Here is a 19,149-nt window from a genome sequence, read left to right on the forward strand (position 1 = left end):
AGGACCCTGAAACTAAAACTGAAGGAGCTAAATGGAATTAATTTTATTAGTAACACCTGCGCTTTTCCTTCTGTAACATGCCCACGTGAAAACGACCTATTCTGTCTTACACTGTAATTTTCAGGTTTACAGTGTGTAGTGTATCCATACAGGGAAGGTGACAAAAATAAGTGCACTCAGTAAAGTTGATTCACACAGAAAAACACTTGATTAGAGAATGCGTTGAACTAGCTATTGTCCCACAGTATACAAAGGGAAATTAGGAGCTGCTAACAGCTGAAAAAAGTGTATTGTAGTGAAACAGCTCAGAAAACAAAAAGTAAAATCTTAGGAAAAACATTTTCATTCTCTTTGTGAAGTTTGACTGGCATCTCTCTGCACACATCTTGTGTTTTTCCTGTAATTACAAAACAGGAAGGTACATTGGTTTCTTACAGCAATGCACTGTGAAAATCAGTGCTGAATGCATACTGTAATCAGTTAGTTAGTTATTAGTATGAAATGGCAAACAACTCTAGAGTAAAAGTTTTTCTGGTAGCAACTCAGTCCTTAGGTAGTTTATATTTATTGTTTTGAAAAATGTGGTGTTGGTTAGCTTTTTGCAGGGAAAAATCTAAGACAGAAAAATAAGACAACTTTACAAAAAAGCAAAACATAATGAGTACAAAGTGCCAATAATGATTATTTTACAAGGGATCTCTGGGATGTGCTATTCAAGCACACTAGAGCAATAACTCCTCATCACCAAAGATGGCACCAGAAGTCAAAGAGCACATACTTCTGCCAAGGCTACATAATCCTTTTAAAAGGTTGTGGTAATGGTAAAAATGTGCTGAAAGTCTGTTTGTACCCTGATATGCATGAAAAACTTGAGAAAGACACTGGTGAGTGCAGTAGTTAATGAGAATATGTCATAATCCCATAATGCTCTTAAAGCTAATCACTTCTTCCAAAATTCACTGAAAATCACTTTAATCTCTGTGTTTTTGAGATATTCTGCTAAAATAGCAAAGAAAAACAGGACCAAAACTCCTCACCCCTTTCAACTATGTCTAGTTTAAAAAAAAAAAAGAATCCACATCTGCTGCTTTTCAAGCCAAATGTGAGCAGTCAGTTTCCGTTCGCCATTAGCGGATACGCGGTCGTATATTTAGTAATGAGGATTTTGAGTGTTCTCAGCAGCATCTCTGGAGACTTTCTCGCAAGGACTTGACTAAAAGCCTGAAGCCTATCAAGTGTCCCACGCAGCACAAGTCCTAGCACCTGACGACATGGTCCTGCAGGGAGTTTCTGCTGTCACAATAAATCAGAAACAGACAGGATACAGTATAATCATGTGGGTGTCTTGTTTCACTCGGCCCCTGCCAAATGCTTGAGCAAACTCCACGCTGCATGTGGTGGCGCACACCACAACTGTGTACGTCGCCATACCCACAGAGCTTGATGGTTGACTTGAGAGGAATAATCCATGGGAGATAACATACAGAGAGCCGTTGATGGTTTATGTTGCAAGTCTTCTGTTGTACACAATGATGTACTGTACTGCCAGTAGCCCTTTATTCCTAAACCTCCCTTCCTTTGATGGTAGATGGAACGAACGGGACGCCTTTGATGGAAAGTATGCCTGTTTTATATCTTAACGTGTAGCTCGTACCTTGGAACTGAGGCGGTAAAGACATTTGACGATGTTTGAAAACAAAGTGTTTCACTCTGTAACCATATGAAGTCTATACTTCAAAACCAAAGTAAATTGAGATGCCTGAGCTATCAGAGTGGGGAGCCGTGCTGTGCTTATATCTGAGCTTCCTTCCCTTCATAAAGATGAATCATAACGTCTAATTCTCACAAATTACCCAAACATTATGTAGCTTTCTCATTTCCAACGCTGTTTAATCTGTGTCTGGAGTATTCGCTGTCACTTCATGTTGCAAACACTCCTTTCACTCTGGCAGTTCATTGTCTTTTGATGGGCCATAAAAGGCTGGGTTTGATGGATGATAACTCAGGGCATCTCTCTTTGTTGTGGGATGTGACGACTGAGTGTATGTGAGATGTGAGGAGAAGACGCGGTGTGAATGGGAGATGTCATCGATGTCTTGTGCTGACACTGAGGCCTTAAGCACAGGCTTTGATCTCTGCCTATGATTGCAAAGCAAACACAAATAAAAGATTCCAGCGCGTTACAGTTTCCAGCAAGAAAGTTTTTTTTTTTTATTTTCCCCCCAACATTTTCCAAGAGGTTTCTCCCTGATTGACAATTCTAGAGGTAGAAATACCTGCTAATACCAGGCCCCTGTGATGATTTAGAGGCTGACAAATTGGAAAAGGTGTTTCTAGAAAGGTAAACCAAGCCCTGGCTTCTACCTGCGTGTAAAATGTTATTTATCAAAAGAGAGGACGGCTCATGTCAGTGCCTTCTGATCCCGTCCAATAAATACTGAGTGCTCTATAGGCCCTGGACTCCCTGCTGACCCTACAACATCTGCACAGGCACTTACTACTTAATATATTAGCTGTGAGAACAGTGCAGGTGTTTTCAGCTGGAGCCGGAGAACATGAGAAACAGACTGTGCCTCCGGTTCATGAAATTGAATTAAAATGAGTCACCACCAGCCTTTCTCATAAAATAAAATCGCAAATAATGTTATGGCATGAAGGCCAGGTGGGAATATTTCACAGGTGTGCTTGATGGTGGCAAGACATCTAAAAATATAATTGAGTACAGCTCACATAAGGAATCTATTGTGATGTAAAGATTCCAGAGACAAATATATATCAATCAAAACAGCAGCTCACTTATATATAAATTGCTTTCCAGTATACTACAGTCATTTGTTGTTGTGTTGCAGCTCTCTGTGTTCACATGAGACTCTTTGGGATTTTACTTTGTTTACTTAACCAGATGAGCATATGTGCTTCATGGCCTTTATATTTTAGATTACAGAAAGAATACTTTCAAGGTCTAATCATGCTGATGGTTAGGCCCATGAGCAGCCATTTACCAGATGTGAGCTCTACCTATTTGGAACTAAAGGAATTAAATACATTTGAAAGAAAACTCATTAAGAGAATCCCCAGGAGGCACTGTGAGAGGTTGACCAAACTGATTACAAAACATGTGATAATTATGAGCTATTATGTGAGATATGCTGATTAACTGAATAACTGTTTTTTTTTCTTCTTCTGAGGATATAATTTGTGATCTTTAAGCAGGCAGTATAAATGTTTTATTATAATGTAAAAGGTTTTTCATAACATTCGCCATATTACATAATTTAATTTTTCCAAACATTAAATGGCCAGTTCAGCCAAATCATAAAAAACATGTCCAAGATCCACTTGGGTGTCAGACAATGATGCAAAACCCCGCTGTAATACAGTGGACCCTAACTGAACTGATTAGACTAAATACTCTTTGGACTGACCTTGGGTCCCTGGAAGTGTGTTGGATAACCATGATCCAAGAGGACCAATGAAGCTACTCATGCAGATAGTTTTTGTTATATTTGTCTGAATTCAGAGTTTGATACATTAGACTCTACAGCCAAGTTAGTGACACTGTGAGACTGTGCTTTTAGCTAAATGGTGATGTCAGCATGCTAACAACAAGTTTAGTATGGTTTGCTAATTTGCAAAAAATGCATGCAACAACTGAGACTGATGGGCATATAATTAGTTTTGCAGGTATGGCAGACTGACCACCTCAGAATCATGAATGTCTGTCCCAAATTTTGTGCCAATCTATCCATTAGGGGTTGAAATAAATCACAAGGCATGCAAAAACTATGATCTACTGGTGGCGCTGGAGTAGATGTCAGAGCATCACCAAAGTCAGGAGTCATCTTTTAGGTGCCGTGTAAATATATACGAAATTTCCAGGCAATCCATGTGACAGTTGTTCAAATATGTTGGTGAAAAACAGACATCTAGATGTCTCTATTGCTGACCCAAAGGCCCTGAACTAGCACGGCTAAAAATGCTGAAGCAACAAAAAAAAAATAAGACAGTAATAATAGACAGTAGTTCCAAATAGTTTATATGGATTTTGGGAAAACTGACCCTTTTGAATATTAATCAAATGTGACTGTTATTCAGAGTAAGACAAGCTTAAGACATTTGGGACATTTTGGTTATTGTTAAAAAAAAGAAATCCCCAAGAAAGACCAAAGGTATTTCCTGTGTAGCCACAGTCTGATATATCTTGATCCTCTGTGTTGTATATAGATCTCCGCTGTGGTCCAAAACACGTTTGCCAACCTCACAGTTGCATTGGACGACATGTTTCTTCATTTTGATGGACATGGCCATTGGGATTTATGTTGATTTACGTTTACGTTGAGTCAGCCCCAGACACACTGTCCTGCTGCTGTCAAGTCTCACCAGGACACCAAAGCCTCAGCTAAAAATATTCTGCAACAAATACATAACGATTTAAATAAAAACAGTTGGTGAAAAGTTTATCCCCTTATCAATCACAGCTAAAAAAAAATCTTTAACCATGTAAAAAAGGGGAACCTGTGAGCATTTTGCATTTACTCGTTTACTTCCTCTTGACCACTGCACTTACTATAAAAAATAATGGCACGCCTCCCATTATGATCCATCAGGGTGATTATTTTAAAACATTTCTTCTCATTAAAATATACAGGCTTTGGAGCCTAGAGGGAGGCATGTTATTGCTGTCTAGTTCAAGACTGGAATTCAGAAATCATGAACGTAGCTAAGAATGATTGTGGAGTTGTGCTCACATGTGTGGGAGTAACACAGACTGAAACCACATTTCAGGCCTCCTGTCAGTTGAAAATGAGTAATGTGCTGCAGATCATAGCCTCAGGATAAAGCCTTATCTGAAGAAGTATTTGAACAATATCAAAAACCCAGGATACCTCAGATTGACCCTTGTCATTTCCTTCAACAGTGTATATGCTTTCTTTTCTTTCATTTTTTTTTAACTCTTATGTCTTTTTCTCCCATATGAGCTCAGCTTTATGTTATACACAGCTATCTTCAGCCATCTGGTTTTCATTTCCTGTGAGGTTCAAGATGGTAGGAGAAGTTTAAAAAAAGGAGCCCCGTTTGAACTGGGGGCTAATGTAGTCAGGATGGAATCTGTCACTCAGTCTATTGCATGTTGATGACTAAGGGCAGTTTCAGCTGTAAGCAGTCTGTGATTTATGGACACCAAGTGAACCCTTGTAAGCAAAAGCCAACTAGGAGTTCAGAGCAGCAACGGGGCCCTTTTTTGGCCGCAGCTCGCCTGCATTTTCTTTCCATTCATGCCAAAGTATTTCGCACGGCAATTAGCTCCGTCCTCATTTGGGTCTGCAGTCCCACAGGGTTAGCGAAGCCATTCATCATCCTCAGGGCTTGGAACTCTACAGCTCCATCTCAGGTAGTTTTTTTGTAAACATTAGCTGGCCACTGCTCTTTCCATTTCACCAAATATGAGGGAGATACAGTAGTTTTGAGGTTCTGCCATTCGTCCATCTGTCGAATACTTTGTTTTTTTTTCGATACAGGTGTGAAGGCAAAAGGGAAATGTCATTTCACATGGCTCATTTGTCATCTGGTAACTACATAGTTAGAGTGAATAGAGTGATGACAACATGGCCCCTCGCTTTTTCGGAGGGTCAACTGTTTTGGATTTGGAGCATAGTGTGCAGTCAAGACTAAAGAATATTCTGTACTTGGCTAATGAGGAGTATGCTCAAAAGAAAAAGGACTGAAGATTTTTTTTTTGCAAACATTAATGATATTCAGTCTTTTGGTGAGCAGAATTTATAGAGCTTTTTAATAGCAGACTTGACATTCAGCACATGTTTACACAGACACAGATGTAAGATATGTAACCTCGTTAGGCACACATTAGAGAACGATTCACGCTTTATGCTGATCTATGCCTTGAGTTATATTGAAACATAAGTGTTGGCTCTGCTACAAGTATTTATATAGCTTCCAAATGCCTGTGGGGCGTCATTAAAACACATATTTGAGCAGGCAGGGCCATAAACATATGCTGGATACATTTTTGTGTTCTTAGTCGAAACATCTTCGGAGGCAGCCATGAGAATAATTGAACTACAGTACGTGCATTTTTCTATTTTCACATCGATCCTTGGAGAGCCATTACTTTACAAAGTACTTGCCAACTGAATCTGAATCCATCATTTGTTGAACTGATATACTGCGGTCTCTCTCTACTGCTATGTCTTTATCAATCAGAATTAAGGAATTAGATTAACCCCTTTGGATTCCTCCTCCTCCTTAAGTGGAGTCACACTGCAGTGGAGGCCCAGGGGTTACGGGGAGTATCAGAAGGGACTAATTGTCAAGGTTATGTCTCAGTGGATGATTGATGTGGGGCCAGGCTGTTTTTGTCAGCCTGTCAGGTGGCTGGAATGTTTAATGTTCTCATTATTGGTTGCTCTGTTGTGTATATTTCTCTGTCAGCGCCGCTGAGCCATCTGAACTGCCAGAGCACTTCAAAGGCCTGCAGGTCATCCGTCTTCCTCCTGACGCCCTGAATGTTCAGCCTCAGCTGAGTGCTGGTGATTTGTTATGACTTGAGAGCCAGCTGACAGACAGGTCTCCTATAAAAAAACATGCACCCATTTCCCTTTTGTCATGCATTGAAAGCATCGCTGCTCCTGTAATGGGCGGGGTGGGGGGAAGGGGACTGTCACAGGAGGCTGGCAACTGATAGTTGTGTCATCTCACTAATTTGCAAACAGGGTAACTTGAAGTATTTTGTCTTCTCTTTTGCTTCATAGTGGATTTTGGTTCTGGTGTCAGGTATTCTCACAGGTCACCATCTGTTGTGAAGCGCCACAGGGAACAAAGCTGAAGAGAGACCACTATATTAAGGCACATATTCACATTCATCATTAGTCCAGGGCCTGGTATATGTGATGGCACTATAAGTTAGAGAGCATCATAGGAAGAATGCTGATGACTGAAATACCAGTCATGCAATGAAAAGTGAGAGCTGAGATGCTGAAGACAAGTTGGGGGGGGAAACAGAATCCAAATCTCAATTCTTTTCCCAGGCCCTTTACAAGATTGATTGTTTTCTGCTGATCTAATTTTGGATCATACAAAAACAGTCAATTTGTCTTAAAGTAAAATGATGTGCCACATGGTGCAGATGGAATTTTTTTTTGAAAGCTGAAAAAGATTAAAGAGAAACTCTGCTCTTCAGCCCTAATCACGAGCTGTAGATTACTCTGTCGATTTAACCAGATGGCAGGCTCGATTCTGCAGGCCCTCCTGTATATTAATGAACAGCAGTCTGTTATATTTGACTTAGGTAAGTGAAATGTCCATCACCTGTAATGGTCTGCCAGCTGGCATTATGCATTTTGCACCACTCTGGGTCCATGTCGCATTTTTCATTCGCAGTGTTATTGAAGGAACATTTTTGTCCCCTATTTTCCATCATTGTCACTCTTTTGGTAAATATATATATTTTCCTCACCGGAAGAAATGTCTCCAACTTGTGTCCACGGCAAATTTTCTCTTATAGGTCAAGGCAATAATTCTGGCACTAAAACTGTCGCACTGGGCGAAGCAAGCTAGTTCAATAGTAACTTGATTAAGTTAGCCTGTCGACACGACTGCAAACGCGGCAATACAGTATGTTAACAAACCTAATAATGGGAAGAAGGAGATAAAGTGGCGGAGGGGGGGTGACTGCACAGTTTCTGACCAGCGGTGTGTGTGGTACAAATGAGCTACTGACCTTAAAGAAAAGCTTGTGTGGCTTTGGTTTATTATTATTATTTTAGTGTGCAGCATAATGTTTTCTTTTCCTCTGCTGGCTCCACAAATGAACTTTATTTGTGTATGATTGTATCAGATATTTTTCCCTTTGGCTGCCTGGTCCGTGCATTTAAAAGTGGTTTGCTAAAGAAACTTGATTGTTTTTGTCTCGGAATGTCAGTCTGAAGGGATTGCAGAAAACTCAAAGAGGCAACGAACACATGTTTGCCAGCCCGAGCACCCAGAAACTCCCTACATGAATATGCCAAGCCTAATTTTAAACCAACAGCGGGGGAACTTTGGCTGCGTTTCCCAACCAGAGAGCACGAACAGCGCGGAAGCACAATGCCAGTGTGTCATACATTTAAACACTGTTAAATTAAAGGCTGTTTACTGTTCTCAGGGGCCATTCATCTTACTCAACGTTAGCCTGCTGCTTGCAAATTTGTCAGTAAGAGCTTCCACATGCCAAGATGAGGAGGGGAAAAAGTTGGGGTTATCAGAGGAGGGTTTTCATAGCGTGTCTCTTTAGTCAGCCTGTAGTTAATTAGCCACCTCCACACAATGAGGCCATAAGTCATTAATCACCCGGACCCCAGAAGAAGTCAAGTTGCTGCTCAAGACGTTTGGAGACAAAAAGTTTGCCGCCTATGACAGACTTCAAAATGGCCCCTGTCGGTGATGTGTAAATTATAGGCCATGCTGAGTGCTGAAAGACAAGGGCCCGCTGTTTAACTCACTGTTGCTCTTTCCTTTGCTTTGTGTGTTGACAGACTCTCTTCGAGGGAAAATTCCCCCTTTCTCCGTTTCCCATCGGCTGGCTTGTAACTCAGAAAGACTTCTTTCCTTGTGAGTACACGGAATTAAGATCAGGCTCACTTCCTAAATGTTGTGATGCCTGACTAGAGTTGATAGAATAAGACGAGCTCCAAAGGTCAACGGTTCAGTGAAACCCAGCTTTAACTTTGCATGCCTACTGTTTACTTTGCTTGTCAAAGGGAGGAAATGATGGAGTGATGATAAATATGGGGCTTGTTTGAAGAAGCAAAAGCTTTTCTCCTGCAAACATAAACCACCATGTTCCTCTGGATGATGGAAGACACGCTTCTCAGCTGATTGAACATGCAAAAGGTCATAAGTTTTTTTTTTTTTTCTTAGTCTGCAAACAGAGACCCGCCTGCCTTGCCAGAGTACATAAGCACTGAGGAAGATTTATGCAAATCAGTAAAGGTTTATGCAACAATGGGGAAATCCCTTGCGTGGATCGTTAATAATATGGCTGACAAAAGGCTGTTAAATTCATGACCACAGCATGTGTAACGAGTGTCTTGAAGCTGGTTGATGTATGTATTTAATGCATGCATGCGAGCTTGTTTCTGAAAAGTGTTTTGAGGAGCAACAGCAGCACAGCGTAGTGGTGGTGATGTCCGCCACCTTCGGCTATAACAGGCCACAGACAGCCAAACACATGGCGTGCAGCTGTGCAAAAGTGGCCATTTTTAACATGGACTTGAGCTGTGTGCGATGGACCACGCTGTGCTTGTCTGTCCTCCCTCAGGTGAAAGGGCCATGTGTCTCAGTCATGCTGCAGTTCAAAAGAGGAGCAGGTGTGGCCGTCCTCGTGATCCAACATGTGGTCACAAAGTCATCCAGTGACTCATGACCTGACAGTATTTTACCTTGAGGGGAACTAAAATCCTCTGTTACAGTGGTAAAGACTGATGTAGCCTATGTGAAGCCCACTGAGCTGGTTAATGTAATAAACAGAGATGTACCAGTTACCTCTATTCACATGATACAGTATTTGCCCCCGATGACCGCCAGAGCGCCTTAATTAAGTTAACTTATTCTACACACAAGCTCGAAAGTTAAAATACATGACAAAGAGTGAAACTGTTGGTGCTCCCACTCTCGCTCCATTGCAAAATAACATACAGTGTATTATCATAAAGTACGGACCAGACCGCAGTGTGTCCCACAAAAAGCTGAACAATTTGCTCATAAACTAAAACATTTGAGTTGGATTGTCTTGCTCTGAAGATTAGCTAATTTCTCCTGTTTTAAACAGAAAAAACATCGACCAATCCGAGGTACAGTATTATTAGTCATTGATCACTAGAAACTTCTGACCACAGCAGCATATTTAAAGATTGTTTTCATTTGTAATGTGTTGAATTTAAAGCTAATGAGAGAAGATTACAACATATGTTCTTATTAGGGAAAACTGGTCTTTAAAACACAATAATGTTTTGTGTATATATCGAGAGTTATATATAGAGTGTATTTTATAATGAAAATTAATGAGTATTGATTGCAACATTTATAACTTCTCACATGAAGACATTTTACTTCATTTTAATTTATTGTCTGTTTGTCTCTATAAATCAGCCTCCACTTATGAGTGCCCACGTGTGGGTTTACTATCATTAATAAACACATATGTGCTCACAGCTTCATCATAGGGAGTCAGTAACATTTATTAAATGTTTTTATACTTCTGAAATATTAAACAGGAGCAAGATGTTGAGTTACACTTATTCATCTTTTAGTTTTCCTTACTGGTATCAGGAATCAGTTTGGATTTCACTCTTTGTATGCAGTTTTATGACCGACTCACGTCTCTTGCATGTTTTATAAAAGAGTCTTGATCTCAATGAGGCTTTCTGTATTAAAAAAATCATTAATATCGCTTGAAAATATGCTGTTAATACATTTTTGAAAGATGAGATTATTACTCATTAAACAATTTAACACTCACTAATTTGATCTTAACTTTCAAACGACTTAGTCACAAAATAAACACAGACCAGGAAGTGGATTATTTGAAATTTAGCTATGGATCTATAAAGGGTTTCATAGAAGAGAGGATGTGTGAATTTATGCTGCCGGCTCACACATAAATTAAATGTTTATTTATGAACAGTGATCAAAGATCTTGATCCTGTTTGTTCACATAGCGCTGATGTGTGGTTTGTAAATGAGAAAAGATGCATCACATATGATGTGCACTGGCTTCATGGCTGACTGGTTGCAGTGCTGAATTGTGGGTTGGGCGCTTTATTACCATCTATCACCGAGCTATGTTTAGGACTCATCTACATGAAGGATGGCTAGATTTGATGAATATGACATCTGACCATTAATGATGGTGATTTTATTGCTGGAGAACAGCCTGATTTACTGAGGATGGATAATGACACTGTTGGCTTGATTTAGTCGACTTGTTTTAAGGGGCTGATTAAACAGTTCAGCCTCGCTGTATTTCATGCTCTCTGCTTCATGGCTTCATTACGGCGATCACAAAAGCTGTGGAAACGTCCCACATCTGGTGTCATCGTAAATCTTTGTTTAGTGAGCTCCTCGCTAATATCAGTAGCTCGTTTGTCTTCGTTAATGAAATGATAATCCACGACCTCCTGATTGACAAGATTCGGCATGTTTTGATGAGCCCAAGAGATAATGGATCCCCCCACACACACACACACACACACACACACACACACACACACACACATACAGACTGTACATACTAGAACTTCAGCACCTGGGCCTGGAAGTGCTTTCAGCTTCTTGTCACCTTGAGTTAATGAAACAAAAACACACATGCCTGGCTGTTCCGTCTCATATTAAATATAAAAACATACAAAGGTTTTGCAGCTATTTCTCCACTTATAAGCCCTCTGCAAAACCAGCTGTCAGCATCAAGGTAACACAAAAAATATAAAAAGCAATGTTATGAATATGAATACATAATGTAATATATAATATATGAATTAATGTTTTCCGCAGCCCCACAAACAAAATATGGCTAAAAAAAAAAATCATAATAAATTTCCTTAAAAACTTTCATATGCCTAATTTGTTTGTACAGCCAAACTAATGCCTCAAAGCAAAAATGAAGAAAAACTAATTAAAAGTGATAAATTCCTCTAATTAGCCGTGCTGCTTTTTGCCCTGATTTGACCTGACTGACAATCAGCTGATGGATAGCAGTAGATGTCCTCTCTAAAATTAGAAAGCTGAGACTGTAAACAAGTTTCACAGCAGTCTGAAGCTTTAGAAATGCCATCCAGGTCAAAACGAGCTGCATGAAACGTTTCACTCCCCAGAAAACAAATCAATGACAATTCTGAGGAAGCTGCTCTGATTGATTTTTTTGTTGTTTTTTTTTCCCACGTCCATCATTCTGTCAAATCACTCAGCACTGGCGGCCCTGTCACCTCGTCTGAGCGTAAGGCACAATTAAAATAACTTTTGCAAGACTAACTTTTGATTCATCATAAAGAATGAAATCCTTATTACTCACAAAGGTCCCATTAAATAATAATAAAAAACTTGCACAGCAGGTACGCATAACACAATATCCCCAGTGTAAAAATAATGCACAATTGAGGCTTTTCAAAGTTATATTATTTTTTTTTTATTTTAGTCACGCTTGAAGCTATCGCAAATAAATACACTGATCCCCACATGGATCCAGTCCCTGCATGAAGTACAATATAAAACTCACTGGGGTCTAAATCTCCTTTATAAATGAATAATTTCTTTCTCTACTGGTATCCTAAGGCCGAGGCTGTTGTCAGTCTTTGTCCATACAAGGCGTACGGGGAGTAATATGCCCCTGTGGCCGCGGGCACCGGCACCGGGGCCCCGGGTGTGGGCAGGGGGCTCTTTGAATAAGGGTGGTAGCGGCTGCTCAGTCCGAGAGGGTGATGGGGGCCCCTGAGGGCCAGCGTGCTGGGGCTGCCTGGGCTGCCGTTAGGAGGCATATGCATGTGACAAGCCATAGCAGCGGCAGCAGCGGCGTTGGCGAGCGAAGATGACCCCGGGTACCCAGATATCAACTTCTCCGTACCTGCAAAGGCCGTGTGAGTCCGCAAGTGGCTCAGAAGCTCCTCCGAGGAGGAAAAGCGCTTATCACAAGGTCCGTTAGCAGACACCCAGTTACACACGTGTGGCAGGGGGTCATTGGGCAGCATAAACCCGTAAGGATATAAGGGATGTCCGCTGAAAGACGGGGTCGAGGAGTGCACGCCATGTAACGGGTGCGTCGGGTACATGAGCGGGTATCCAGATTTGAGCGCCGTGGCGGCCGCAGCAGCCGCCGCCGCAGAGTCATGTGCGCAGTTAGCGCTGGACGCGCCGGACAAATGGCTTGTGCAGTGGTAGCTCAGGCAGTAGGGGTCTCGACACAGACTAGCAGACATTAGAGACGGCGGGGACGCTCCAGCTAAGGGACTCGTCCCTGCTTTACTGCATCCCAGTGAACTGGCAGCAGCAAACTGTGCACTTAAAAGCTGGCTGCTGGATTTGGTGGGGTCAAGGGTCATTCCAGGAGGGAGGAACGGCTGTGGGTAACCCGCGTAGGCACCCGCCAAACTTCCAGGATAGGAAATACCAGCAGGTGGCAAGGGGAAAACCGTATGACCGGGCTTATATGGGGAAACGGGGGCCACCAGTCCAGAGCCGAGGACGGAGGACGACGTAGAGGTTACAGATGCAGAGTCTGATGTAACAGTCTTGGATCCGGATGTGTTCTCCTGGTGTTGGCTGCCATCAGAGGTAATTCCACTTATCCTGTGGCTGCCATTGCTCTCTGCCGTGCTGCTTTTATTGCTATCAGACTCCTTCTTCTCTTCCTTGTCCCCCGCTTTGCCTTCAGCCGGCAGTGGAGAGACTGAGGTGCAGGAGCTGGGACTGCCTGTCCTGGGAGTGAACGGCTGGCAGGTGGCGCTAGGCACTCGGAAACTGTTTTTATCTCCACTGAGGCTGCTGCTCGAGTCCTTCTTCTCCGATGATTTAGAATAAGGTTTGAAGCTAGATTTGTCGTCGGCTCCGATGTCGCTCATTTTCAGCGGGCCGGATTTGGTCTCCTTGTCACTAGATCCATTTGAGGTCACGGAGGACAGTTTGGAGGAGGACGGCGGGTCCGGTTTGCCGATCTGAGAGCACGTTTGAGCCAAAAGAGCCAGAGGACTTTTCTTGGCATCCAGCTGTGAAATAAAGCAAAACAAAATTAATGAAAATCATAAAGCGCTCATACGTTTCAAGTTTTGTGGTAAACACGCACATCTGACCGCTCCGCGTAGTTTACGCATTGCGCATAAACTTATCTCGAGATGAAGTCAAAACAACTCAGCGCTGTAGACTCGTGAAGAGGGGACGCACACACGGGGCTGATTTGCGTGAGGTACAAGATAAAACTACACAACTGCTACGCGTTGAAAACGACATTACAAACATGAGCGTTAATTTGTTACGAGGTCAGCGATTATCTAAGCGAGTCCAAATTCTACACCTCTGTTTATTTTTTTTTAACGCAGATCGTAAACTCAGCCTAAAATGTCTAACATCAACTCAAAAATCTGGTCTAAAAACGGTATCATACAATAGAGTACCTGTACACATTGCTGGATAAATAAAATCCTGTTTGTCATCAGTTATTGAACCGAATCTATCCACATCGTCCATCTAGTAATAGCGGACTGGAAGCGCTGCTGTGAAACACTTTGTAGTTTGATATCAAGCGAATTGATGCTCGTGTGCGCAAACGTTTTCACCAAAAAAGACGTGCTGGTGCTTACCTCGATGGGACTGACGGGGGTGGACGGTAAAGGCTGAAGGTACTCGGGGTGTAAGAGGTGTCCTGCCCGAGCCGTGAGCATTTTCAAAACCTTGATGGGAAGACGACTGGCTTGACGAGAAGGGTCTGCGGGAGAGACGGAGTTGTGGATGGATTTCTGGCTGATCTTCGCTGCGCCCTTCTCCCCCGAGGAGCCGCTCTCCCACGCTGGATTCGTGCTATTTCTCAGGACAGAGACCGTGGGCGATGTGATCATGACCCAATTGTCGTGGAAATGGTTAAGAAATTCATGTGTAGGGTAAAGAAAGCCAAAACTCAGGAAAAAAACGTCAGGCGGTTACACCCTTTTTGCCCGAGATAAACGAAACAGCGTTAAATCCTTAAAAGAGACGCGCAGTGTGTGAGCAGAATCCGTGCGTATCACAGCCGCGCTGCTTCATCCCCGGCGTCGCTCTGACAGTGTGGCTGCCGGTCCGAGAGCGCACTCGGTTTACGCGAGTCACGGGCAGGAGAGATCACTCCGCCTCCTGTAGAGCAGCGTCTGAATTAGTCCGCGGATCACAGCCGTTTCCTCCTCCCAATCTAAAAGAGATCCCGAGGTGATCGCAGGGTCGAGTGAATGTGACGTTTCCTCTTCACACGGGCGTGAATATCACATTTCACCCACTCCGGGCGCTTTTAATTTGGAGATTTTCTTATATGCGTCTTTGCGTAATTGGCATTTGGACGCATGCGCCGCTCCTGCATCCTGTGTGGTTTTTGGGGACCAGAGCATAAAAATGACCCAAACTTTTTTTTTGTCTAATGAGAACACGATACATTTTAATTTAAACAGTTTTATTTTATCATCCCAGACAGCAGAAAAGGCTTTTATTGTCAGATCTTTGGCAAATTGACCCCTGGCTAAAACATGAACAGTCTTGTCTCTAACTTCTAGTGAGCTAATTTTCTTTGGATAACGATATCGCAGTTAGGAAACGGCAGTTCATTCCCATCTGATTGCCTGCCCCTTGCAAGAAATTTGCTAAAGAGATCTTTGCACGATAGTGACTCATTAATGAATAACTTCTGACTCTAAAGGGCTAGAGGGCTTTTCTGGTCAGATATTCACTCCAACATGCGCAGATATCCATCGGCGTGTTTCACATTTTCTGCAACTTTCTCCTCTCAATCACGCAGCCTGTCATCTGTCAGTTCCCTGTCCTGCACTGCAGTGATCTGTCAGCTGTCAAGCAGTTTTTTTATTTTTTATTTTTTTTGCCTCTTCTCAGTCAGATTCAGGTCAGCTATTGTAAAGTGAATCCATGAGAAGTGTAGAGGAGAAGTGATGTGTCTCTCTCTCACACCTCCATCATAATTTAGGCCTGCCTGGTCTGGTAAAACTCAAAACTACGATTTGTTTGATTGGAGATAAGCTCTTTAACAGAACATTAATTCTACTCCAGACATTTATTTAATAGCAGGTCATTTTTTTCATGTGTTTTCCTTTTTTTTTTGTCTTGGAAATTAAAAATATTCCTCCACATTTCCGCCACAGTCAAGCCAAAAAAATCTTTCTTTTTATTCCAAGAGCGCTTAAAAAAACCTCTCTTGTGGCTGCCATTAATCATTTAAAGCTTCCACATTTCTTCCCATCGAAATAGACCCACTTATCTTATTACTCAATAGTCTATAAATGTCTTGCTGATCAGGCGAAAGTTAAACATATGCAAGTGTTTTTTGATTGATAACAGGGGGGCTGTTTTCGGCAATGGCTGTCAGGCTCTGACACAGCGCTTTGAGTTATTAGGGCAGAGAAGGGCGACCATAAATTTCGACCGTCAGGCAAAAACTCCTTTATTGTGGACGTGATGGATGGCTCGCCGCGGCAGACACCAAATTCTCGGCTTTATCCTTAAATGGCTGCACATTTTTTCGTCGCCGTAATTCATTACTTTTAAACAGAAAGCTTGAAATCTCCTGCTAGTATTTCACACAAGGACACGTTTATGAATCACCCAGAATCCGTGCAAACACATGCGTTTACAAGCAGGGTTGGGTACCTCAAGTCAGTGATTGTACAGTAAACAAGCCTCTGTCTGGGCTGTGCATTCAAAGATTAATTATTAATATTTTCATGAAAGGATTCATTCATGTTTTCTTTTCTTTAAAAGCGCGTCAGGGCTCACTTTTTTTCATGAATTCACTCGAATTACTAAACTAAAAAAGGTGGTAAAATGAGTTATGACCACTTTGTTATCAGTTTGTCACAGCAATGTAACCTTTTAATTTATTCATAAAAAATAGAAAAATGTGTTCATTTGACATATGTTCAGTAATGTTCCACAAAAAGCCCTTTTCTTTATTACATTAATTTTAGTGATTCATTTTCACCTACATTTATACCATTACATGCTGCCATGTATTGCTTATCCTCATCCTTTGCTGAGAGAAAATATAAACTTAGAAGTAACGCACTGGACAACTAACACCGTTCAGTTTGGCAAAACTAAAAATTGTATTCAAAGTCTTTTTTTGTTCAAGTGTTTTCTCTGAATTTATTCAAGTTGTGAGATCTGATATTTTCCTCCGCCTGCTTCCGGCACTGCTTTGTGTACAGCAGCACCTTAAATGTGTGTTGGAGACGACTTCACAGTTTATCATTGGAGTTGATTAAAAATTGAAAATAATGGCAATTAGAGTCACAGTGACAGGAGCTGCTATAATGACCATGCTGTATAATGCATAATTGTATAATATGTACTGTATAATTCAGCTCTGCAAGTAGGATGGTTACTACAGGGTTGATTAAACAAATGCATGTATATCATACCGTAGTTCAAGTTGTTTTTAAGCAAATTTTCAACTCCTGTCAGTTTTTGTTCTGTGAAATTGACCTAGAAAAGTAAACGTGATATTCTTGTGAAATCCTGTCTTTTCTAGGCCCTTTTGAAGCTCCAGGCAGCATTGGAAAATTTACCCAAGCATTATGACTCCAGGCTCATTATTCCTCTCTTTACACTTGCACATGTACTTTAAAAACATCACAAAAGACCTCGAACTGTTAGAAATATGACCCACACTCAGGTGCAGAAGCCCTTGACATATAGCTCTCTCTCTCTCAAAAAAAAAAAAAAAAAAAGACGGATATGGCCAATAACTACAGCTTTATAATGTCGAGCAAATGGAAAAAGAAATTCCCTCGACATGACATGAAAATTCACCTTGTGGCAGCCAGCGCAGGGCGCGCCACATCAGCAGCCAGACAGGCCGACTGGATCTGACAGGTAAAAAGGGGAGATGATGGTTAGAAGGTGCTATTGTTTCATGCTGCCTTCTTGTCAGGTCCTCGCACAGAGGCCTGGATCCAAGGACCTCCTTGTCACATGCAAACATTCTTAAAAGGCTGTTATCCAGACTATGGTGATTGCTCCTGTTTAATTGATTTGCTTTGCACCGAGGCCTGTCACATTAATAATGGTTAAGTACAGCCCCAGTGTGTCACCCGGAGTGGTGCGTCTATCGGGAAATTAACAGCCTTAACTAACTGCTGTCTGTGAAGCAAGAACTGTGTGATCATATGAGATGCAGCAGTTTCATACTTGGAACTATGGTATTTTTTGGTATAACCGCTCTCTTGTTGGTGTACAGCAGCTAGACATTTTCTTTTTTCGCCATATGTAGTTTTAAAACCTGCTCCAGTTTGACCTCTTCATTTGAGTAGCTGTATATATGGCTATATGATATCCCCATAAAATTATGAACTACCGTCCAGGGTAAAACAGACAGCTATACTGACAAGTAAATGGTGTTGAGTGAATAAGACTCAGATTATGCTCTCCTCCACTTCACAGGAGCCTTTGACAGGTTGCAGTAGACATTAAGTCTCTCTGATATTTCCATGACTGACTGACAGGTTGAAATTGCTCCCATCACCTTGATAGCATAGTAATGCACCTTGCATGTGGACTGTCTTTAAAGTGCAGGAAATTAGACTCCGAGTTGAGAGTCGCCTTTCAACCAAATATGACAAGAAAATAGACTGCTTTTCTTCTGTGCCTGCAGAGGGAAAGAAAGGCCCCACAGAAGCTGGCATAGAATTAGAGGTTATAGGAGAAAGTGTCAGGAAGTATTACAGATATTATGTGTTTAAGACAGGACATTTCAGATACTTAGAAGTCATACCCATTCCCCATGACTACACCCAAGATACCCGCACCCCCAATCTGTGTCAACTACTGTAGCGTTGACTTCATTTGCAAGAGCTCAACTTGAAGCTGACATGAAGAACTTGCAGTGTCTTGCCAGAAGTCAGACGACAGCATCGCAGCATGACGGAGAGAGTTAGAAAAGTTGAGGTGCAGCCAAGATCGTGGCGGTGAAGGGTCTTTTTCACGTTGTCTCCTCAATTAGTTAAAGCTGGTCAGGAGCAGGGAGTAAAGCCTATGGAGATTATATGCTGTCGTCCACTTGCCATCAGGTAGGTGAGGATCCTGGCGGGTTGTAGTCATGCTGTAGAGAAGAGTTAACTTCACCTACACTCCCTGTTAGCACTGGAACCAGCGGCTCAATTCAACCTGACAGCTGCCATATTACCGGTTCAGAACTTTGTGGAAACTTCAAGAAGCTCCAGTAAGACCCACTGTGCTGTATCTACTTGTCTAATAGCTTTAGGTTAAAAAGGGGAGTGTGATCATGTTTGCTTTCGATGACATCAAAGTGCAGCATGTGACTCGGTTTAGCCTGTTTTGAGTACCGTTAGAGCTTCATATAATGATTATTTTCATTGCGAACAAATTTATATTAAACAACCAATTCTTTGTCAGAAA

The 19,149-nt window shown here is 41.8% G+C and overlaps 1 protein-coding gene and 1 long non-coding RNA gene across 3 annotated transcripts in view; one reads left to right on the forward strand and one right to left on the reverse strand.

The window, feature by feature from the left end:
• The window catches only part of LOC124052224, a 151,593-nt gene that overhangs the window by 19,577 nt on the left and 112,867 nt on the right, over positions 1-19,149 (forward strand). For both annotated transcript variants that reach the window (XR_006841970.1, XR_006841971.1), the window contains exon 2: positions 8,532-8,607. This is a non-coding gene — a long non-coding RNA (uncharacterized LOC124052224). The remainder of the gene's footprint in view (positions 1-8,531; positions 8,608-19,149) is intronic.
• Positions 12,159-15,057, reverse strand: LOC124052219 (zinc finger protein 503-like). The gene is made up of 2 exons (XM_046376207.1): positions 14,343-15,057; positions 12,159-13,751 (listed from the first exon to the last, which is right to left on the reverse strand). Exons 1-2 carry the CDS (start codon positions 14,595-14,597, stop codon positions 12,309-12,311), a joined length of 1,698 nt encoding a protein of 565 aa, XP_046232163.1. The 5' UTR covers positions 14,598-15,057; the 3' UTR covers positions 12,159-12,308.

This window comes from Scatophagus argus, chromosome 21 (genome assembly GCF_020382885.2).
Source record: "Scatophagus argus isolate fScaArg1 chromosome 21, fScaArg1.pri, whole genome shotgun sequence".
Lineage (NCBI taxonomy): Eukaryota > Metazoa > Chordata > Actinopteri > Scatophagidae > Scatophagus > Scatophagus argus.